Raw genomic sequence first — 24,216 nt, forward strand, 5'->3', positions numbered from 1 at the left:
GAAATATGAATATCTAACAAATAAATAGTTATTTAATATATACAATGTATAAACTACACTGAAAAGCATTACAATATCAATATACTGTATATATGGTAAATCACAAACCAATACAATACGAGTTAAACATTTTAAAATAAAGTTCGTTCAGTGCAGTGTGATTGTGATCGTACAACGCTGGATACTCACAATTAAAGAGGAAAAAAAGATAGATGTATTATGTAACTACAGAAAATATGACAGTATGAAAACTGGTGTGTTTTGAACCTTAATTGTTTATTGTATTGTTTTCTAAAGCTTTTCTCAACATGTTTGCTGATATGGGTGCGTATATCCGCTGGAGTTACAGTGAAATGTATACAATGTTTTATTCAGAGACCGATCCTGGATCAGATCCGAGCCTACTGTTGTCTCTTGGATAACGTGCTCACTTTTAGAACTTGTGGTCACATGACTCGCTCGCACACGCCTCCCTGTCTGTGCAGATGACGCACTGAGGCTCAGTGTGTGAAGATGGCTCCCTTTCCGGACGAGGTGGATGTTTTTACTGGCCCACACTGGCGTATGAAACAGCTGGTGGGCCTGTATTGCGAAAAGGTACGTATAAATAAATGTCGGTCGTTAATTTGGAGTTTAACCAAGTAACGTCTGAAGAAATATGGCCAACGGACGCGTGTACGCTGACTAGCACGCCAGCTAGCTTGTGTATATGATAGCGCTGAGGACTGAGTGAGTCGAAGCAGATGAACTGTCGGATGATTGTCTCATGACTACAGTGGGACCGCTCGGTAGCTTCGTGGGTCGACTTATGAACGCGAAGTTAGCGTTGCATAGAGGTGTTTGTTAGCCATCCCTCTGAAGCACGTAGTGGGCTGCCCTCAATCAACTCCCAGTAACGCATCCTCTCTACACAACTACGGCGTGCTAACTGGTTTAGCTAGCTTGCTAGCTTAACAACTTCCAAGATAGCCTGTTATGTAACATGCTTTAAGTATCACAACGCAGTTTCTAATGTTATCACTCACTGTGTAATGTTGGAAATGTACAGGCTGTCAGTGTGTGTCACAGGAGCTAAGTTAGCGACACTAGCTAATGCACGGCGGGTGTGCTAACGTAAGCTAAGTTACATATACAGTGAGTGCTGTAACGTTATCAGTCTGAGTTTACATTCTCCGCAGCCATGGCGTTGTTGTGTAACCAATAGGAACTACCAATGATTGTGGTCTAATAGTACCAACAGAAGCGCTAATGATTATATTTATATGATGGCTCTCGGTATAAACACAAATGGCGTTACGTTGTATAATAAACTAGTGTTTCTGTTTGTTTTTCACAGCTGTCAAAAACCAACTTCTCCAACAACAATGATTTCCGCTCCTTTCTGCAGTCACTGTGCGCCACCTTTAAGGAGTTTAAGATGCATGAACAAATTGAGAATGAGTACATTATCGGCCTGTTGCAACAGCGCTGCTGCACTGTGTACAATGTGCACTCTGACAACAAACTCTCAGAGATGTTGTCCCTCTTCGAAAAAGGCTTGCACAACGTTAAGGTAAATATGAATTCATGTTTTAAAGAAACGTTTATTATCATGCTTTGGCCCTACAACATTGCACATGTTGCACATTTCTTTTAGCATTTTGGCTTAGCAGAAAAACCCAGGCTTTACTTTACATACAGGAGTTCTGCAGAGCTCAGCTGATGCTCAATGGTGACACTCTGTCATCCTGGTAACTATTATTTTAGTCACTCAAACACTTCAGTACCAACAACAACAGAATTGTTATTTTTTATTATTAAAAAAATTAAATTATTAGTATTTATTTGATTTTTTTTAAAAGTTGGGAAAATATTCTGTAGGTCTTTTAAATATAGAGTAATTTATAATAAAGCCCTCTGACAAATTGTTGCATCCATTTTCATAAAAAAGGTTAAAACCAAACATTTGTTGCTGTTGTATGGAGTTGCTGTATGTTATTTTTTAAGAAAAAGAACCAGATGCACAAAGAGTTGGGCTGAATTCTATGAAAAGGGCAGCGTTGTTTTCCTTTGTGATCTGCTTAACAAGAGAGAAGAGTCATTGTTCTCTCTGGAGCCATGGGCAAACCAAAAAAACGGGCTTTCCAGAATTATGCAATTGTATAAATCTTAACTTCCGCTCTGCTTCAGTCAGTTTGTAAAACAGAAAAGAACATTCTGTTGCTTTGAATTGATATCCTGGAAGATGTTTATCTTGATATAAATAAGTCTGTGCTGAGATTTTAAATAGTTGGAGCCCCTTATTCTGAATTTCCCCCAGTTTTTAGACTTAGACTTTGGAGAATATTGGGTGTAAGATGGTTATAACTCATAATTGCCATCACTGATAATCAAGCTGCCGGCTACACATTTGGTAATTCGTCACTGAAAAGACTGAACTGCTAGATGTTGTGGATGGGATTGTATAGAAGTCTCAGTTGTCATACTTTTTAAGGGATTCCACAAATGAATAATGGTTGTGTTTTTTAGAGTGAATATGAGCAGCTTAACTATGCCCAGCAGCTGAAGGAGAGACTAGAAGCTTTCACACAGGACTTTCTGCCCCACATGAAGGAAGAAGAAGAGGTATAAGATGTTTATTATTTATATTGTTCATATAAATATGTGTCAATAGATTCCTCAGAGAATGGGTAAGACTAAATTGTGTTGGTAACAACAAAAAAAAAAAAAGAAACCCAAGGAAATGTATTTAAAAACATGTTTGTTCATACCCCAGTGGACTGCACTGTGGCGAGCTGTTTATAAACTGAGGAGATTCGTTGCAGGTTTTTCAGCCTATGCTAATGCAGTACTTCACCTACGAGGAGCTCAAGGACATCAAGAAACAGGTGATAGCACAACACTGCAGCCAACAGCAATGGGACTGTGCCGCTGAGGTGCTGAAGGGCTTCAGTCTGTGGAGCCAGGCAGAGGAGCTGCAAAAAGCCTTTAAATATTCCGATCATGAGAAGACAGATTATGGTTAGTGAGTATACTCCTAAATGTTAAAACATTTTTCATGCGAACAAGCCAGGAATCACAAGTAATTTGATGACATGCTTGGTTTTACATACCTGAAGCAAGGTTCTTTCCTATCCGAGCCTTGAGGGGAGCACTATCATCAGTATTCACTACCACTGCTGTGGTCACATACTGGTCACATCAGGTACATGAGTGACTAGTTCTCCCAGCACGTCTGTGTACAGTAGGCTGTTGAGGACGTTAGCCACAAGTCTGTAAACCTTTCAAATGTAGGTACATAGAAAAGTTTGTCCTACAAATGCAAACAGTATTGTGACTATCTTAACTTAATACCTTTGAATTTTTGGGTCAAGATAAGGATAAGGACACTTTGGGCTCTGGTTATTTGTGACGAGCCTTTGAAATATTGTAATGTTGTAATTGTATAAACAAAACAAACAACTACTTTAACAGAATTGGTTGATCAAAAAAAAATTTAAATAAATGTAAATATCCTATATCCTATATCCTCCTATATCTAGGACTTGCAGTGCAATCGGCTTTTATCACAGCAGACAAAGCACCGGTTTTACTAATAACATTAAAAATGGCTCCTCAATGTCCGCAGTGTCCCAGTATGTTATCACAGTGAGTCAGCATGTGCAATAGCAGGGCCTTGAAACCGAAGAAGCTATATGGAATTCAGCCACCGTTTTCCTACTGTGAAATGTCAAAATGTCCTCTGTGAGAAAGACCTGTGTCAAAGCAGTGCTGTGTGTAATTATTTGTCATGGCATTTGGAGATGGTGCACTTCATAATATTGACATTGGAAGCTGTTGTGTCCTCGTCCTCAGAACTGGAAAAGAATGGGAATTCTTCAACCCACATCTCCCAGCTTCCTACAGAAATCATGCTGAGGCTGTTCCACTATTTGGGCCCTGAAGATCTGTGTCGCTGTAGCCAAGTGTGCAGCTCTTGGTCAGAGCTGGCCAAAACTGGCTCTCTGTGGAGGCACCTCTACCCTGTGCACTGGGCCAGAGGTAGGCTGCTGATAGCTAGTGATTACTCTAAGGAACAAAATACTGTTTACTTTGCTTAATTTTCCTTGCAAAAGAACACAATTGCATTAATTTAAATATGTTGTGGTGGTGCACTGCTGATTAATGTCTGTGTCTCTAAATGTAGGTGATTATTACAGTGGCCCCCCTGGGGATCTGGACCAGGACCCAGATGAGGAGTGGGTAAAGAGTCGGCAGAATGAGGGTCGGGCCTATCAGGAATGGGATGAGGATGCTGATGTTGATGAGTCTGGTGAGGTTTTGTCTTCAGCGAAGTGCATGCCTCAGTTAGTGACCAAAACAGCAGCACTGACTGTATGTATGATAATTTCAGAAAGAAGCTAACACAAACATATATATAACTAGGAAAGTGCTACTGCTAGTTTCAATCCCCTTCAACCTGCAACGGCAACTGGAAGGAGGTTTATGTTATAAAATATATTGCAGATAAAAAAACAAATCTACAAAAATGGATTTTCTTTAACATTGGTATTAAAAGCATTTGTTTTGACATTTCTGATATTTGGTTTTGATAGTCAAGATAAAAGTAATGCACAATAGTTCCTGATCTTGTTGATATAGCGTAATAAAACACTATACTCACTTACACTTTTTATTTATTATTTATAACATTTAAATGTGTTTGCCCCAGGGCCTCAGTCAGGGCACCACACATTTGCTCACATGCTCATGTGGTGAAACCTTTATCACCTTTAGTCACAGAGCGTTTGCCCTGCAGTCAGAAAGGTGCTCCCTGCAGATCTCTGGCTGCACTCTGGCATACAGGGAGTAAACAGGCCTGCAGTGTAGCCAAACACTGTCACGTAGTCGTTCTTTGAAAGTGAAGGTTAAAATCAGTTCTGTATCTGAGTTGAGTTAATTACGTCATCCTTGTTCTTGTTCATTGTCTTTTTAGATGTGTCAGGCCATACACAGGGCTCCCTGGCAATTAGCACTGCTCAGCGAGAGAAGAGGCTTCTGAATGGGATTATCCAGAACCTCCTGCCAGCTGTGGGTCCGTCTGTCAAGTCCATTGTTCTGGCGTACAGTTCTACAGTCTCTAGTAAAATGGTATGTAGCACAAAATCTTGCCCAGTGCCCAATTATGAAGACCTTGTCAAGTCTGAACTGTCATACCTTTGTCCTCTTTTCAGGTGCGCCAGATCCTCAGTCTCTGTCCCAATATCACTCACCTGGACCTGACCCAGACTGATGTTACAGATTTTGCATTCGACAGGTAAATATTAAAAGTCATTACTAAAATACCATTAAGTCATTTCTGATTATGCACAGTGCTTGTAGCATCATTGACAAATTTGTACCAGGTCAAATTTTCCCTGGGCCAACCCTGGTCAATTCTTTTTAATGTACACAGTCCTCATCATTACTATGTTCTTGCTATCCTCCCTCTTTCAGCTGGTCATCTCTCGGAGCCTGTCTGTCTCTGGAGCACCTGGATTTGTCTGGTTGTGACAAGATTACTGATCACACCCTGAAGAAACTGTCCGTTGGGCTGGGTGACCTCACGTCTTCCACCTGCTTCGACAAACGCTCGGACCGACGAGCCAAGCTCCTTAAAAGTTCTCCAATACCCATCACGCTCATGGAAGAGAGAAACCTGCACCCGTTGGGGCGGAAGCAGCAGGCCATCATTTTCAAGCAGGGGAGTGACCGTTGGGGCACTGCCTGCTCCCCCACGCAAGTATGGGTCTTGGACACCTCAGACCTTGCTGATATTGAAGACGCAGCAGCGTGGAGCCGCCGTGATGGGATGCCTCATCCTGAAGCAGAGAGCTTTGTAGAGACACAGCTTGTGGGAGGCTCGTGCTGCTGCAGGAGGAGCAGGAGGCGCGGGCACAGGACTGGCTCAAATGCCTCCTATTTGCATCAGCAGTATGCCATGTCTGGGGAAATATTTTGTGGTCACTCCACCTGTTGCACTAGTGACATGGCCCTCAGGACTTTTACTGGGCCCCAGTGCGAGTCAAGTACCACCAGAAGCAGCACTGCAGAGTTTCGGACTAAATGTTCCTCATTTGGGGGCCTGCAGTGTCTGGGGCGTGAAAACAGGACTGACCGGTCAGAGGCAAAACGCTCACTGAGATTTCTCAGTCTCTCTGGATGTTATCAAGTCACAGATTTGGGCTTGAGGTAAAGATCATGTATTACTATTTTTTTCAACCCCCCCCAAAAAAAAAAAACAAAAACACACTCCTTTTTATACATGAGCATGATTTCACATACAATCCTGGGTTTACACGGATTTATTTGAGTGGTGAGTATGTTCAGAAACTGATGGGATGCAGTGAGATAAATGAGTCATTTTTGATCAGCTGACACATTCCACAACATTTTGTCAGGTTGCATTGATGCAGTTTCAAAACACCATTTAGTGGTAAGTGGCAAGTGTAGTTATTTTGAGTGCTAGCTGAAAACACAAGATGGTGTAATAACATGTGGGTGTTGTCATTTGTGCAAACACTGCTACTTATCTTGATAAACAACTCCTCCATGCAACCTTTCTCACGTACACATTTTTAGGAGTGGTTATTCAACATTCAGAAATGCTGATTATAAGAGAATGGTGTTGTTCATTACATTTGCTATAGCCAGTAGCCTTTATCTGGTTAGGAAGATTATCAGTGTCCATCTAGATGTATCCTGTGCTGGTGTGCATGTTGCTGTCTCTGTAATGACTAATGTGTGTGTGTGTGTGTGTGTTTCAGAGCCCTGTCGCAGCGCGGCGGGCTTCCTGTCCTGGAACATCTCAATTTGTCTGGCTGTCTCTTCATCACTGAGGTGGGGCTGCAGGAACTGGTGTCAGCCTGTCCTTCCCTCAATGATGAGCACTTCTATTACTGCGACAACATAAACGGTAACACTCAACAGTGAAACTGCTTGGGGTTCTTTTTCATCTGAAACATGAATTTGAAATGATTTAGTAAAGTGAACTAGCTGTGTTATTGTATGTTCAACTGTATGTGAATGTAAAAGATCTATTGCAATGTGTGGCAACTGCGATAAACATTACTAACCCCACCTGCATAGCATGTGTCCTAGTGTAAGTAACAGATGCTACTGAGGTGGAAGGTAAGTAGGCATTACTGGAGCCAGTATGCCTTCAGTATTCACTTCATTCTATTCATTCCTTTTATTTACTTAAAATAGGATTATTTGTTTTAAGTATAGAATGTGTATGTGTAAGCTTTTTCTGTTGTCATATGGCATGCAGTTCAGAGGATGACCACTGTGTGGTGTTTCTCTCCAGGTCCTCACGCAGATACAGCCAGCGGCTGCCAGAACCTGCAGTGTGGTTTCAGAGCCTGCTGTCGCTCTGGAGAGTGATCCTGCCAAGCAACGCTCTCCTACAATGTCACGTCTCCTTTTTATTGCACTTTATCCTGGGAATACCGGTTGCTGTATTTTGTGACACTTATAAATGTTTCTGGATGAAACTGTAATTTTGCTCCCGTTATTTCCATTTCCATCTATATTAAATGGAAATAATCCTTTAGAAAAGGAAAACAAAGGGGTGATAATGGATTTGAAGTGTTTGAAAATGTACATTCTGGTTCCTTTTTTGGATTTCAAAAAATTAAAAAACCTAGAGAAGCGTAAACACCAAGTACTTTGTTTTCTGTAGTTTAACCCTGTTTTTTTTCTCACAAACTATACAGATTTGCATAAGTATTCTTCTCCCCCTGCTGTTAGGTTGATCCATTTATAATCAGCACAGTAGCATCAAGGTGATGTACTCTTTTAAGCAAGCGGTCGATTTATTGGAGGGTGATGTGTGAAATGAAACAGGAGTGAATTAATTGCTACCACCCCTTAGATTGACGCTGACTGTTTATATGGCTGTCATGTTGTTGACGGTTATTGGTCCGAATGCTCTACATATAGTCCCACTGTACCAACCCCCCTCCCCCCACCTGTTATCTAACCTTGATGTTGGTGCTGGTACAGCCACCGTAGGGTTACTGAGACATCGGTAAAGGATGTACAGACGTAGGTGTTGGTACATGATGTTGCAGAGTAGTCTTAAACATTTTGTCCAACTTTGTCAAACCGGATGTTCATAGTCACCAAAACAAGTTTGCTTTTTTTTTCTTGATGCACTCCATGTTGTGAGTGAGGAAATGGACCAACGTTCATATGAGAGGGATTTAATATGGCCAACACTGGAGAGCTTTTAGAGAAGCTGAATAATAACCGTCAGATTGGGAGAACCTTACCGTGTACTTAGATTGTACTTCATCTTTAATCATTCTGCAGCAGGATTTATTTGCTTGTCTTGCATGAGGAGTTCTATTGGAAATGTTCAATTCATAAATAAAACAGTATCTTGGGGTTAGAAGCTGTTGTTGGTCATTTCTCATTATTTTGTAGGTAGAAATCAAAGTTTCTATACTTTTTTTTTACTGTTCTGCTTTCTCATATGTCAACATATATTCCTAAAATATTGTAAACATTTGACTATATCCACTATAAAAACAACACAAGCTATAGCCTCAAAAATAGCTGTTTTCTGATGGTCAAGAACATGCAAGGTTATTGCACTGTATTGGATTTAATGTACATATATCAAACTGGTAGCTGTTTATCAAGGTTAACCTGATATAAACTATATACAGAAGGGTACAAAATGTGTGAGTAATTACATAAATAAGCTTAAATAAAGCTAAAGCTCATTTATAAAAAGCAATGATACACTGTGAGACTGTATTATGTGCGCACAAGTGAGGCCAGGTACACCCACACAGACAGGACATTATTAGGGTAGGGGTGCACATACACGGCCAGTGCAAACTCCACATTTGACGCCTGAACATGGTGAACTCCGGTGCTGTACACTGCCTCTATGATGGGCCGGATCTCAGAGAAGGGCATGTGCAGCGGGAATCCTGAAATCTAAAAGAAAGAAAAAAGCCTATTAGTGCTAATTTATGATAGGAATTTATTAACGTGACACCAAGTGCCTTCTGCCAGCTGACATCATTGAAATGACAGATTGATGACTGATGACTTCATTCAGTGACTCAGTCAAGTAACTTTCCAGTCACTCCCATTAAAGACTTACCCTGTTGTCTCCCAGCAGGCTCTGCAATTCGTGGCGGTGCCCCTCAGCCATGTCCCGCCCCCCGCTCAGCTCCAGTTTGGGCAGGAATTGTTTCAGGGTGGTGGTGCAGTAGCGGTTCCAGCGGGTTGGGTGACGAGGGCGCCACTCCATGATCTTCTCCTTCAGGATCTTCTCAATTCTGTGGAGAGTGAGACGGTAAATGTGTGAGGGCCGGTGTGGAATTGCCGCCTAACAAATCAATGTGACACAGTGTTAACTTGCCTGTCCTGAAGCTCAGCTGCAGCTGCTTTATCTGTGCGCCGATATACCAGCTCGTCCGGCTAAAGACAATTAGATTTAGAGGAAAATATATTAAAAAAATAATACAGCTGAACATACAATATTGTACAAACATGTTGAACACTCACTTGCACACTTGACAGCCCAGGGTGAGAGAAGGTTCGGGAGAAAAACGGCTTCCACAAATTGGTTTTTGTGACGTCAAAACTCATCGTCATTGGGGACGTATATTCTTGGATGTTGAACCACACCTAAAAAAAAAAAAAAAATATTCAGAGAAAATCACTTTATTAGCTGCAATCTAAAGGAAATTATTAAAAATGAAATGTCACATCATGAACTGGTACTCTCTTCACTCACATTGTCAGCATTGACCAGGGAACCAACTGTTTGCAGTGGGCAGAAGGTCTCGTGCTGTCCATAGCACTGACCACTGCTGGGATTCCAGATAAGGTAGTTATGGTTCTGCTCACAAGTCAAGACATACGCTGTTGGTCCCTAAGAAAGAAAGATCAAAAATCTTAGTGCTGCTGCGGAAAGAAAGAGATATTCAACAAGTCTCTAGGTTTACAAATTATTATTCCACACCTCTGGTATAGCAGTTCCAATTATAAGCCAGGCTTTCTTTCCCATAGATAGGAAGTAGTTACACAACAGTACAGCATGTTCTTCTTCATCTCCTGCCAGGAGGGTGAGGAATTGCTAAAAGCAAGAAGAGAAAACACAAGGTACTGTAATGATGGGCCCCCTCTTACAATCACAATATCTCAGAGAGGGTTCAGGTTCACTCACATCACAGGTGCTCCACAGGTCACAGGCACCAGAAAAGGAAACTCTGTCAGGCAGAGAAGGGATGAGCGAGACGAATCGGGCAACCAGGGCCTGTGTAAGGATGGAGTCAGCGTGTCACTACAGGACATCCAGTCAAATAAGCAACAATTACTAGTGAAGAAGATTGGAGTAATTGAGCAGCCTCTTTCTAGATTCACTTCAAACAAGCAACTGACCGTGGTCTCCTGGGGGTTATTGGGGAATGCATCCAGCAACTCCTGTGGGGGGTTGAGTGGTCGAATGTAACGTGTGATGAAGACCGTCTTCCCGTTGAGGTCTATGATTGTGGTAATGCAGGGTCGGTCCGGGTAAGCCTGTGCGGCATCCCTTTCAAATCTCTCTGAAGCCTGCAGCAAATGCTCATCCTCCTGGCTGTCAAACTGCATAAAAACAGACAAAGGTTACAGCAGAGGCCGGCACCATGTAAATGGATGAATGAGCCTTAAAAGTGATGCAGTTATGAATAGGTGATTTAGGTGAATAAAAAAGGAAGAGTGTTACCTTCAATTCCTTTATCTAGTACATGCAGCAGAGCAAAAACAAATAAGTGACACAAAAGGATGACAAATAAAAGAACACATGAATAAACTGATGCATAACCATCTACTTTTAAAAGCATGGACACTAATTGTCTCAAAACAAGGGTAGAAATTGGCTATTTCTTTGAATAGTCAAGCACTAAGTAATTAAACCACTTTATATACTCTGTTATCCTCTGTGACGTGATCCATATTGTTCAGTCTCTTGTGTGAACTGGCCCTTGTTTTGGTACAATATAATACAATAAACCTTCATGAAAACAAGTGAATGAACATATCTGACAAAATATGAAATGAACTGGTTGGAAACACAAAGATGGACTAAGAAAAACTAGCACACAGTGATGCAGATGGGCACTTAGAAGCAGACAGGACCCAAACATGATTTACCTTTTCCCTAATAGACTCTCCAGGCACCAGCTGCGGATCAATGGTGATGAAGAGTGTGATAAATACTCCCTCACTCAGACTCCGCAAAGTATCATAACCACCATTAGTGCCGTGGCTAAGCTCCTTGCTGTACCCCAGCAACACCGCTGGTGTATTCACCTTGAATGTTCCATCAATCTATCCAATGGAATTAAAAGAAAAACACATCAGTCACCAGTTCAGAGAGTCAGTGTGATAAATAATAAATGTGTGCTAATAAACACGCAGCAACAAAGACTCTCACCCGTGACTGAGAATAAATGGTGCTGAAAGGAATCTTGACAGAGCCCAACCAGTGCTTCTCTACTCGGGTGTGTACTGATTTCCCTTTGTCTTTGTCAGTCTGAGGAGCAAAAGGTGTTCAATTATGAAGCAAAGAACAATGAACATGTCCCACCCACAGTACTATCTGATTGGTTACACAGCATTTGGTTCTGCAGCATTTAATTAAACATATGCTTAAAAGTACTCAGGTCTTTTACTTAAGTAGAAGTAGCAATACCACAGTGTAAAAATATTCAGAATCTTACTTAAGCAAAAGTTCAAAAGTATTAGTATCAGAATATACCTGTACGTCATAATTCATTAGTGGATTTATATTTTGTATTAATAATGTGAATCTGCAAAATAACTAGTTATCAAATAAATGCAGTGGAATAAAAAGTGGAAGTAAAAAATAGCACAAAAGCCTTTGTGCCTTTACTCAAGTACAAATACCTCAAAATTGTACTTGAGTAAATGTACTTTGTGTCACTCGATCCCTAGTTATTCAATAGTTTGACACTATGATTTTCAAGTTTACTGCAAATTGGTTCCAAATATCAGTATCTGTTTTCTTGATTACTAATAATGGGTATCGGTCGATCCCTAATATAACTGCTGTGAGCGAGGTGAGAGAGAATGAACAGTGTTTTACTCACCACTCCAGTTTCATAAACCACCTCGTCAAATATGTTGATGAAGACTTCATCTTTGACTGATTGCAAGCTAGCAGCACTGTAGTCACCATTTGGGGCACTGCAGAGAAGAAGAAGAGTTTTACTATCAACTGTGTAAAGTGTACTTAGATGCTGTATCTGGAAAGAGTCATATGTTTTGGAGCTATGTGAGTAGATAAAGCTGATTTGGAATTGGACAGAGGCTGTAAAAAACAGACAGCAATTTTTGAATAGCCTGGAGAGCTTCTGAATAATTTTTCCTGGAACCATTTCCAGTATTTTACAGTGTGCTTACACTTCACTAATGTTGTGTAACTGTGATGTGGTTACCAAGCACTGGAAGCTATTTCATATTCATTCAACATTTCTGATGTCTCAGGTAGGTAGAAACACAGCACAAGTTAGTGAATGTGTGAGTGTGTGGGTGTACTTAAATCCAAAATAAACATTTCTCATAAAACAAAAAGTCAAGCCATGAAACACAGTTGTCACCTAAATGGTAGTTGCAGCTCCTCGTTCCAGCAGGGGTTTGGTCCGTCAGCTGTGGTTGTTTGAAGCACTGTGCGTTGGAAGGAAACCTCCACAAAGGGCCTCACTTGTACCTACAACACACCAATAACAAACACACACATAATATAGATCATTGCCAATGAAGATCTTGCTGTCGATCAGCTGTAAGGTAAAGGTGTACTGTACCTGGCCGAGGAGCCAGTCACTGCCCTGGATGGCACTCTGAGATGACTGTCCTGGTTTACTGAAATAAAAACCCATTTGACGCAATGTTCAACAATCTGCCAGGTAAGACGCATACTTAATTCTTACTTCTGAGGACAAATAAGGATTTGTTTTCAATTCTAAACTGTTCTGAATTCAACTGGGTGCACTCAACACTCACTTAGTCTGCGGCCTGCGAACGGGGACCTCAAAGGCCCGGATTATGTTGATCAGCAGCTTAATGTCTCCGTCAGACAGATTCTGAGCCGTCACCTTCTTTCTCTCTTTCCTCTGAGGCTTCAGCGGCCGCTTGGGTTCAGCCAGCTTGAAAAGGTTTATTCCCAGAATCCTGAATGTCACAACAAACAGCTGTTATCATTTAGTCAACAACCTACAGGAGACTGTGACTGGTTCATTTAAACTCATACTGAATGCTAATCCGTTATTGAGAGATCAAAAATATTTTTCGTTCGAAGTGTGGGATAGGATTAATAACCATCAACAGTACTCAGTCCCTCCAGGTATTTGCAATTTTATGATCACAAAACAAATTCTGAGGTCATGTTTACCCCAATATTTTCATGTTTTACTTTTTAGGCATAATGGGATCACTAAGGTGAAAGGTTTATATTGTGTTGCCTATTATATAGTCTCATGGTGTCTTGCAAAGTGTTTAAGTATGTGCTGCTGTTGCTGAAGGATAAGCACATAATGAACAGTGTTATTTCACAAGGAATGGATCCACTCTACTGTTTTGTTACACTTTGTAGAAAGCTGTCTTTCACTATTACAGCAGGCAAAGTTATATCAATATCTTCCATGAGTTCTGTGTAGCTGTAAATATATGATATTGTTAGAATACGTATACATTCTAACAATACTATAAATGACCACTATTAAAAAACTGGTTTACAAAATATGTTAGGCAGAGAATTTAGTAACTACTCTCGATATGTGCTATCTTGCAGCAAAAAAACCCAACAACTATAATTCATCTAAATTTGAGAAAACATCACAATGAAAATGTTTTGGTGAAATAATCCCTGCAAAATCCTGAAAGGACTGAATACTCCACAAGGTCTACTGTCACTACTGTACTGGTACTCATGGTTCAAACTAAATGGAGGAACATGGACACAACAGGGGTGGGAGGAAAAGAAAAGAAACTCTAAGCACATACCCTGAACCTGCACCACTGTTAAAAATGCATAGCAGAAGAATAACAGAAAATATTATAACATTCACTTTCAGTAACACCCAACAGCATGACTGACGTGGACGTACATCATGTATTATGATCATTAAATCTGCACACATGCCATCAAAGACTTGAAATTAATTTCTGTTATCGTGTCCATGTGTTGTGAAACCTGCTCTGAAACACTGCCTTGAACAGTTCCAGAGGAGAGCATTACTCAGCCAGGGGAATGTAGTGTTGAGCTCAAGATCAAATAGACCGAAGCAGCACCAGGCCAAGAAACATACTTAGATCTGCCTGTGGTTAATATATACCCTGTCACTCTTCCTGATTCTTTTTTTTTTATTTGGCTGTTGATCCCACTGTTGAAAGTAATCCAAGTTATCTGACCTTACCTTTGCTACTTGAGCAGAGGGCTCGATTCTCAGGAGCAGGGTACAGAAATGATAAATTACAATATGCGAAGTAGCACTTTGTATACATCCTTAAGTTACTATTTAGTGAAAGAAGTGCAAGTGAAGAAATATTTATAACATGCATAACACAAACGTGAAAAAATGTTAGTTGTGAAAGATGGGACAGAGTATGTAATGCCTGGGGGAGTACTTACCCGATGCTTGGTATCTCCTCCTCTACCACCAAGTCGGACAGAAGGTAGTGATGCTTGGCGAGGATAAATCTGTTGATGACTGATTCTCGGATCTGTGGGAGAGATGATGATATGACACTTAGCACCAATATGTGCTGAAGATTGCTGCACTGCAAACATGTATAAGTCACATGGGCATCTCACCTTCTGAAGGTATTTGGCTACTAAGGCTCGGTGTGAATCCAGATGTTCTTTAGTGTCAATTATCTCTCCTTCTTTCAGCCTCTTCTCATAGTCCTGAAATCATTTTTAACCAAAGGGGAGGGGGGGGGATTAACTCTTCACACAGAGTTAATGCATCCTCATTCTGCTATACCCATAATATTCTGCAATATAGTAAATATTTGGAAGGCTGACCTGGAACACCTTATCAGTGACCTCCCTCTCCAGAGCAGGAACACCTTTGTAATTTCGAAACTCTGCAACTTCCTGGTTCCTGAGCCTGAGCAGGCGAAATCTTTTGGACCTCTCCAACTCTTCATCAGTCACAAAGTTGAACTCCTCTTGCAGCTGTTCTAGACGGAAGTACTCTGGAGCCGTTACCTCTCCACTACTGGCCACCTGGCGAACCACAGATGCAAAGAAAGAAGTCGTTTTAAAATCAGAAACTGCTAGTCGGACTCGGATTGTTGAGACCTCTTGCATACTGATACCCACTTTTAGCAGCTGCATGATGGAGGCATTTTTTGGATCGTTGGGGTCTAGTCGTGACTGTGTCGCCCACTCTCCAATTTTTTTCATGTCATATAGTCCAGATGCCCCAATGTATGTGACAGCATCAAGACGACCCAAGCCACTAAAAAAGAGAGACGGAAAGTGATTAATACTACTGAAGCCTGATTACCATTGCATAGTTTTAGTGTTGGGGAATTTCCATCAAGAATGAATGAGCCTTGAGATTCATTTATGAGCTGTTGTTATCAGAAAATACAAACAATAAGCAAACATGAGAATATTTGTAGCATGACAACATTAATGTGTAGCATTTCTTCCATCTGCTGCATTGCCTTTCACGCAAGTTTAACATGACTGACTTCCTGCATTAAACAACATTCAAGTCCAAGCAAGTTGCAAAGGTTATATCATTCATGCTGACATAAAATTAAACCACACACTGGAGGGAAGGAAAATATTAATGAATATATAAACAGTGGTGGTATGCTTTGGAGTAGGGTCAGCTGTGAGTAAATCATATAGAAAATGTAGTTCACAGGCTAAAACATGTAAAACCACCAGTACTATCCTTAAAGCGACATTACCTGTGTATGCCGACAGGTTGTTGAGACACAGGAGGGGCGAGTGGTACATCATCCTCCCCAATCCCCCAAGAAACACAGCACGACAGCTTCCCAGAGGTCAACAGGGTCTGTTTGTTACTTCCATCCGCCTCGAAGGAGAGAGGCACGTCTGATGAGGCACACAGAGAAGATCAGAGACAGGAAGACAGGGGCTGAGATAACTCAAGTGACAAGTGTCTGTCCAACAAATGTGAGAGCTATGAATCACAGTCAAATATAGATTTAGGGTGGGAATAGATTTGCGGGTGACAGTGTTTCAAGTCACATGAAGGCATTTACCACTTCCTACGCCCTCGTGGTCAAACATCACTCTCTGATTGCTGCTGAACTCAAATTCCTCCAGAGGGATGTTGCCCATCACGACTGAGGGCTCTGGCACTGGAACAAACACTTGAGCCAGGAGGGAGCATGATGAGCCAATCTCCTCAAACACCTACCCATACATACACACACACAAACGAGAAAAGAAGACAGTTCTTCAAGCAGATGTATGGAATAGACAGTGGCAGCACGCTAAATGTTTCTGTACTGTACCTGTAAATTGATGCTCTGTGGACAGTTAACTATCTTGAGATTGAAAATCTGGCCAAAGTGCACTCTGAAATCAGTGTTCAGGGAGCGGCTGTCCGTTCGTGAAACTTCTTTGTCATTGTATAGGATCTTGATGAAAAGAGAACGCCTTGAAACGTCCTCTCTTCGAGCTATTTCAGCCCTGAAACAAGGAGTAAACAAACATTATTGAAAAACGTCCACAGTAGCAGCGAAGTCCTTTCATTTCAGATTGAGGTCATCATCAAAACAAGTGAACAACTGTCCATGGGTGACATAAGTGAATTTATTTACTATATTTCAACATAGTGAATTTAACAAACTAAATTAAAGTTCAAATCCTTTGCTTGCTGTTTGTGTCTCTGCTCTTACCTGGGGCAGAGTTCACTGGCGGTGATGTTTCCGGATGCAGACAGCTCAGGAATCAAGATGGCCTCTCCTGGTTTCCTGCGTATCCTCGAGGCTTTCTCTCTGACCTGCTGCTCTATAGAATCAAAATCTGGCTTCTCTGGAGGCTCTGGCTTTGGGGGGCCTTCTTCAACGGGTCCTTCTGATTCGCTCCCCTCCTGGTCTTCATCTTCTTCTTCAGTGTCATCCTGTGCCTGGCCTTTCTTCTTCTTTTTTCTCTTCTTCTTCTTGGTTTTCTGAATATGGTGAACACATGTACAGTATGTGTATATTCATACAAGGTACAAGGCTGTCTTGATTTAGTTTCAAACCACAATTTTAACTTCCTTTATTTATTATTCCTCACGAGAGACAATATTGTAGGTGAAATAATTTAATTTAACAGATTTTGCTTGTATAGTAATAGGCGGTGTGTTCAGGTGTAAGAAACTAACTACAAGTGACTACCATACCATATCGATAACTATATATCGGTTTATAGGAATATTTAAAAACAAATACGTAACATAAACAAACAAACTTGATATGGATCCCTTAGACCAAGATACATACTGTAGAACATTTCACAACTGAATAATCAACTTCTAGTTGCTCTCTGGTTGAAATATGTATAGTGATACTGTTTGTAAATTACACCTAATTTCCCCTGCATGTTATTGTTAGTCATCGGACGACACAGTGTCAATATAGTTGCAGTAAGCTAATATCCGCCTATTCATCAGTCTAGATATAGTAGGTACCTGTTTCCTTCTCCAGAGCTTCCACTCCTCCAGCTGTTTCTTGTACTCTGCAAACTTTCTCTGGTAGTCCTCCTCGCTCTCTGCCTCCAATTCCACAACCTCTGCCAAGATTTCATCCTCGTACTCTCGCTCATCTGACGACCGGTCCACATTCTCTCTGGAGCAAGATTGAAAAAAAACAAAGGAAAAACAGAACACATTAATTACATTATCCAGCAAGCATCTGTTAGGGACAGTAGTGAATGTGAACAGAAGAAAAATATCCCAATAAATAAATAAAGATTTACATGCAGGCTGGGATAAAGGGACACCTATAAATGAGTTCCTTCTTAAAGCACATCTCTGCACATAGTATTTTAATAAAGTTCGAGGGAGCCAGCAAATGTATTAGCACAGACATGGGCCACAACTACACAAAGACATTTACCTTCTCAGGTAGAGTTTATAGGGTGTGTTGGTAAACTTCTGAAAGTCTCTCAGGGCCTTGATCTCCTTCCACACTTTAACTATGTTCTTCAGCAGAGTCCTGTCTTTCTCCTGCTCACTGTCTCGCAGCTGTCGAGTGTTCCTTCGACATTCAGGGGAAAAACACACAAATATTGAAGACATGGTGCTAATAGGTTTCAGTTTCTAGACTAAACAGGACTTGGGTGGAACAAAATCTGGGGAACTCACCGAACCTCCAAACTGTACTCAGATATCCTCTGTTGCATGGCTTGGGTGAGGCTTTGCCCGCTATGGATGTCAAGCATATTCCGCAGTGCACTCCTCAATCCATTCAACTACAACGCACAGAAAACACAAAAAACGCCAGATTTATGTATATGTGGCTTATTTGAGACATACAAGAACTTTCTAAATGTATTCAGGAATGTTTCACAGAGAGGTTGTCACTTCGCACAGACAGTCGGCTGATGAAGTTTACCTTGTCAGTAAGGTGTCCTGTAAGATTATTGTGCTGCCTGGTGAGGTGCTGATCATACAGCTGAGCTAGACGGGCCCCCAGGACATGTTCGCGACTAAAGAGTGGGTGATGGGAGAAGATCAGCCCAGAGACATCGACATCAAGCTGGTAGTCTCCCTCAGGGTCCGCTGCACCAGCGATATACAGATTTGCATACTTGGACTTCAGCGCCTGGGGAATAGAACAACATCATCCATCATGCAATGTTCTGGAAAATGATCATCATAATGAAAATATACTCAATCTTAGTATGTGTGCGAGCTTAAAGGAAGCATGAAATAGCTGGCAAGACTGATAGCACCACCAGGGACTGCTGTAATGAAAAGTCATGCATGACAATGTATCATAAACACCCAACTGAACTACAGTGAATGCTGTGTTTAGATGACCACATATGGCAGCTGCGCCTGTCTCCATAATAAAAAAAAAGTGAAGATTTGATGATACTGATTGCATACATACTTGCTTCCCACTCAGACACTGCCAACCAGTGAACCACATCTGACACAGTTTTGGATCTGTATAACATGCGTTGTCAGTTCTGTCAGGGTTTACATATCTGTCATATTTTGCCTCTATGGTTAGTTACGCCATCGCAAAATCTGAGATGAATGAATTTCGTAGTGTGGATAGAGTCTAGATTAAACTGCTTCCAGTGAGGACGCAGATGGACCAGATGGATCTGATTGCTCACGTAATCTGTCATTGAACTGTAACACATATCTAACCATCATTTATGAATCAGTGGGTAAGTTACTTCACATTTTTACAACATTTTACATGACTGTGTTATGCAACATTTACGTAACACATATAATCCAATCCAAAGATGGCACTCAACAACGTGGTTCTGGCTTTTCCAAAGATGTTGCGCTTAAGGGGTCCGCACCAATACTCACACTTGTAGTATTTGGGAGCAGACTCCCACAAAATCAAAAACGTGTCTTGATTGAGCTCAGTTTTGTTGGTTTTATTTAAAGGTCCAGTGTGTAACATTTAGAAATGGGAGCTAATATTCACAAGTATGTTTTCATTAGTGTATAATCACCTGGAAATATGAACCGTCATGTTTCTACTGTAGCCTAGAATGGACAAACCAAACACTAGCAAGCACGTAGGTCTACTGTACATAAAACAGACACAACACATTATTTTTAATGATTTCTGCCTGATAATGTTATTACGGATGCAACATATTTCTCAAAGCCACACTACAACACTATATCTAATATTAATCTTAACAGTGTCAGATACTGTAGGCAATATTATTTTAAATCGGTCCCATCAAGAAGAAAACATTATTATTATTATTTCTAATGGTCTGTGGAGGTACTGCCATAACTTTGTAGTGTTTGGACACAGAATCTAACGTGTCAAAAACTTCAGCTTCTTCATGTCTGCTGATTAATGTAAGCCCTAAATCAGCCTGACAGGCGCACTATCAACACCAACTGGACTGATGCGACGCAGTAGACCATGGTGAATAGTGGCATACACTTAGCCCTGACCACTACTTTAAAGTAGTGTTAAGGGCATTATGTGTTTGCATTTTCTGACATGCCTACTGCATGGCATCATATAAGTAAGTTAAGTATGTAAGTAATTTCCCCCTGGGATTATTAAAGTATTTCTGATTCTGATTCTGATTCTGTTAAACGTGAGAGTGGGTAAGGATGAAACTCTTTTTTGTTTCTAACCATAAAGAGAAATGGAAAACATATGAAAGCTAAAATTCAAGTTCAATTCCAGCTCTTCTTCAAAAGCTAACCCCACAATGGCCAGCTGGAGTTTTGATGTAGCTGTATATTGTCTGTAGAGATGATATCACAGATGTGTCAGCCTCCATCTCTGCTCTATTCTCTGATAACAGACACCCACCTCCTCCCTGTTCCTTTGTACCAAATGCCAAAGTGCCCTTTAGCTTTTTTTCAAAATGGCAAAGGGGTTAGAGAACACTCAAATCTGAGGGAGCCACGACACGTTTAGCGTATGAATGTGCTCTGTGCTTCAGATGTGGCAAATGAACGGAGTGATCGAAGTGAGAGTCACAGCGGGCGTGTGTCTGACCTTCCTGTACACAGTCTGCAGTGCAGCGTCCAGGTCCTCCTCCATGTGGAAGAGTGGGGGCCTAGTGGATGACTCCTTTATGGGGTCAGGCAGAGCCATGATCCTGCCGTCATCTCCAAACCACTTCTTTCCCTTAATAAATGATTAAAAAACAAAGTATATTCAAAAGAATTCCTGAATAAAGTCAGTGCCAGTGATGCTGTTTGGCATGTTGGTTGGGATTACCTCCTCCATCTTCAAAATGCGGTTCTCCAGAATGTTCTCATTGGTCAGTGATATAGGTGGCCTCTCCCCTACATACAGACCCTCGTCCTCCAGATAACGAGGCTTCATGTTTTCAGGCAGTTTAATAGAGGTTGGAACTGTGACAATGAATTAAAGATAGTTACGGTCAAGGACAGAATATTAAAGCTGATACCACAGTATTTGGAAGCTGTGGATGTGAATCAGGTGGTTTTGTAAATTACAGAATACCTGTTCGAAAACTTGGCGTGAAGAGGAGCTCACTTTCTTGCTGAACACGTTTTCTGTACCCAATATACTCAGCTTTCTTCACTTCGAGGAAGTCCTGGGACGATTGTTCAATGACAAACAAATCCTCCTCTTCATCACGCACTAGAGGAGCTTCTTCACTCTAAGACAGGACAAAAAAAAGGGGGAACTGGGAATCTGCTCAGTCTTATGCAACAGCAGCTACAGAACAGGTGGAAACAATCATGATACACAGATTATTTCATACAATGTCACTGTTGGCGTCTTACCTGGTCTTCATTTTCATCCTGATTATCTTCATGTACTTCAGCATCTTCCTGCTCTTCAACACCTTCTCCTCCTTCTTCATCTCTGTCTTCCTCAGCTGCTTTTTTCTTTTTTTGTCTTTTCCTGCTAATCTTCTCACTCTCATCTTGTGGTTCTGGTTCAAAGTTGAATGTGAAGAAATTGTATGCCTCCTCTGCAGTTGGTAGGCCTTTTCCTGCCTGTGTTTGCATAATAAGAATAAATAAACAAATAAATACAACACAGTTTGTTCTTAAAATTATTGCAATGTGGTTTCCAGTCTTACTCGTCTTGCTGCTTCTCTGAACTTGACCCTGGTGCTGAGGGCCAGAGGGACATCATGTCTTCCGGCTCTGTCTGGATCAACCTGTAAAACACTGGGAGTTAAACCTCCACTGCTGGATTGTATTACATGGGTACAGTCATGGCTGGAGGACATTGTGTGACACCAGTTGAGATAGATGCTCACCTCTCGGTCAAACCTTGTTACAGTGTCTCTGTCTCGGAGGCTCTGTAGGCGACTGGCTGACTCGAGAGAGGCCTCCTGCTGCTGAAGGCTCTCACCTTTAGACTGGAACACAAGAGGCCATACATCAATACTAATTTGCAAATTTGGCAAAATAGGTGGTTTTGGAATAGGATATTTTTCATAATCTTATTAAAATACAAGCTAGTGTATGCAAAAAAGAAGTTGTATTTACTCTGGCTGCTCTCAGTTTCTCTTCCAAGCGCCGTGTGACAAAGTCGTCTAAATGCTGAGAGCCAGAGGTATGCTGAATTCTCGAGGACAGACCTAGAAGACAAAGCATAATAATTACATGTATTACTCAAAATTATGTTGTTACCAAAAATGACCGTCTCATTCCAAATGTTTGCAGCGTGGTCAGCTGCTCAGTTTTATTTAGTTTTTTATTTGATACAATATTTCCAGATTTAAATCCTAATTCTGTTATTTCATAGTTAATTAAATTAGATTAAAGTGTTGTATGGCTCTATTATTGAGAAGTGTAGGTCATTTTATTAAGTAAAAAAAACCAAATACTTGCTGCAAAATAAAAGAATCATAGAGCACTATTTTGGTACTGGTCATTTTTAAAGATATCCAGTCCTAAAACAGCCAAAAAGCATAAAGGGAGAGAGGCAAGTTTAGAGACAACACAGACACTAACCTCTCAGAGAACTAGTCTGAGGTCTTGACAAAACTACAGGGTCTGCTGCCTTCTCAGCTGATCCCTCGTCTTCACTGTGGTGCTGAACGGTGGAGATCTCCTCCACATCATCATCATCATCATCATCATCATGGGTCTCCTGTTCAAACAGCTGATATATGCCAAAAAATGAAACAATGTAAAAGTGGGTACTACAAAACGGTTATTAATGAAATAAAGAAAGAAGACTGAGGGAGCAAGAGGAAGATGTACCCTTTTCTTCCGCCTCTGTCTCTGATCCTTTAATGTGCGTTTCAGTGTCTCTCCTGGGTCTTCTTCACTGCTTTGAGATTCCTGGTGTAACACAGGCATACAATTAATACAACAAACTGACTGGAGACCGCATATGCAAGCTGAACTTCTGTCCACAGGGCTATTTAGCACAGCTGGAAATGGGTTGTTTGGCAGAAGAGAGAGGGGGGGGAGATTGGTGTTGAGCAGCCAGCAGCACACACAGGAGGGCATCTACAGCCTACAGGCTAAGCTACAAAACACACACCAACCTTCATTGCAGTTTGTAGTTTCCCCTTACTCATTTTGGTAGAAGGAACCAGAGCCTGTCGAGTATAGTTAGATTTACTAAAGTGTTAGCAGCTCTTTTATCTGTGTCCCTGTGTGTTTCTGAGTGTGAGCCAACCCTTCGAGTCATGTTGGGTCTTGTCAGGGAGGTTGTTCAATGTTCAGTCTGTGCTGGATGAACCCTACAGGGCTACCGCCAGTCCACAGGCACAGCGACGAGATACCGTGTTTATCTGTAACAATAACTGGCATTTAGGACAAAACTTGTTTAACTTTACCTGAATGTCGTCTTCATTTTTGTTTTTTACCAGTGTTTCCTGCAAAGCACGACGCTTTTTTCGCAGTTTTTCTCGAATGTCACTAAAACAGAAATAGAGGCATTGAGCTAACGTTAGCTTAGATAGCTTAAAGTGACTCCTCAGAGACGTATAGTTAGCTTAACAACATTATAGTGGTTAATGGCACAAACCAAGGAGGGAACAACTACCTTGAGGAGGCCATGGAGAGGTGGCGATGATAGTTTTCTTTACAGTAGCTCGTTAATGCAGAAAGCAACCTGACTATGACCACTGTTGTTGCGGTCTAGTTTGTATTATAGCCGGCTGACTTACTACAATGTATGTATTCCTGCGCTCGTATCACTTGGGCCCAACTTTGTAATCTTCCGAGCAAAAAGTGTTTCTCTCAATACTCAGCAAACGAGCACCGTTATCGCTGCCTAGTAACGACATAAACTACCTCTCAACCTAACTTGAAAATAAGCGCCGATGCAGCTAAAATGTTTCACAAGTCTCGGATTTCCATTCGTCCGATTGACTGTCAATCAAACGGGTCCGCCCACTACGGAGTCCGTGAAGTCACAAAAGTGCAACACCACCTTGCTATTCTCCGCTCTAGCATTATTGTTGTACTAATGCCAATAAAAGCCCGTTTTGACTTTTCATATTATGTTTTTTTAACACTTTTGTCTCACACATGCTCCAGTCATTTT

General features: G+C 41.2%; 2 protein-coding genes across 5 annotated transcripts; one reads left to right on the forward strand and one right to left on the reverse strand.

The window, feature by feature from the left end:
* Window positions 1-441: 441 nt before the first annotated feature.
* Window positions 442-8,395, forward strand: fbxl5 (F-box and leucine-rich repeat protein 5). The gene is made up of 11 exons (XM_051376402.1): window positions 442-597; window positions 1,337-1,552; window positions 2,509-2,604; window positions 2,805-3,000; window positions 3,835-4,020; window positions 4,166-4,291; window positions 4,955-5,109; window positions 5,193-5,275; window positions 5,455-6,189; window positions 6,765-6,913; window positions 7,307-8,395. The coding sequence occupies exons 1-11, from the start codon at window positions 514-516 to the stop codon at window positions 7,381-7,383; spliced, it is 2,103 nt and encodes a 700-aa protein (XP_051232362.1). The 5' UTR covers window positions 442-513; the 3' UTR covers window positions 7,384-8,395.
* A 194-nt stretch (window positions 8,396-8,589) lies between these two features.
* On the reverse strand, window positions 8,590-23,964 carry cc2d2a (coiled-coil and C2 domain containing 2A). Of its 4 annotated transcripts, none has more exons than XM_051376398.1 (39): window positions 23,713-23,964; window positions 23,504-23,585; window positions 23,210-23,263; window positions 22,920-23,000; window positions 22,668-22,818; window positions 22,200-22,291; window positions 21,968-22,069; window positions 21,785-21,865; window positions 21,483-21,698; window positions 21,196-21,355; window positions 20,947-21,083; window positions 20,722-20,853; window positions 18,616-18,825; window positions 18,366-18,472; window positions 18,118-18,258; window positions 17,691-17,847; window positions 16,915-17,186; window positions 16,528-16,705; window positions 16,273-16,426; window positions 15,955-16,102; window positions 15,353-15,491; window positions 15,053-15,256; window positions 14,840-14,932; window positions 14,657-14,748; window positions 13,030-13,197; window positions 12,831-12,888; window positions 12,627-12,736; window positions 12,117-12,213; window positions 11,441-11,539; window positions 11,158-11,334; window positions 10,730-10,744; window positions 10,405-10,608; window positions 10,190-10,279; window positions 9,986-10,099; window positions 9,758-9,895; window positions 9,526-9,648; window positions 9,380-9,438; window positions 9,119-9,296; window positions 8,590-8,949 (listed from the first exon to the last, which is right to left on the reverse strand). In XM_051376398.1, exons 1-39 carry the CDS (start codon window positions 23,724-23,726, stop codon window positions 8,764-8,766), a joined length of 5,013 nt encoding a protein of 1,670 aa, XP_051232358.1. In that variant the 5' UTR covers window positions 23,727-23,964; the 3' UTR covers window positions 8,590-8,763. The 4 variants fall into 4 exon arrangements, with proteins under 4 accessions (XP_051232358.1, XP_051232361.1, XP_051232360.1 ...); XM_051376401.1 differs by having other exon boundaries at window positions 23,210-23,458; window positions 23,534-23,585; window positions 23,713-23,963; XM_051376400.1 differs by lacking the exon at window positions 23,210-23,263 and having other exon boundaries at window positions 23,713-23,963.
* Between the last annotated feature and the right edge of the window lie 252 nt (window positions 23,965-24,216).

Source organism: Dicentrarchus labrax, unplaced genomic scaffold (assembly GCF_905237075.1).
Source record: "Dicentrarchus labrax unplaced genomic scaffold, dlabrax2021, whole genome shotgun sequence".
NCBI classification, from domain to species: domain Eukaryota; kingdom Metazoa; phylum Chordata; class Actinopteri; family Moronidae; genus Dicentrarchus; species Dicentrarchus labrax.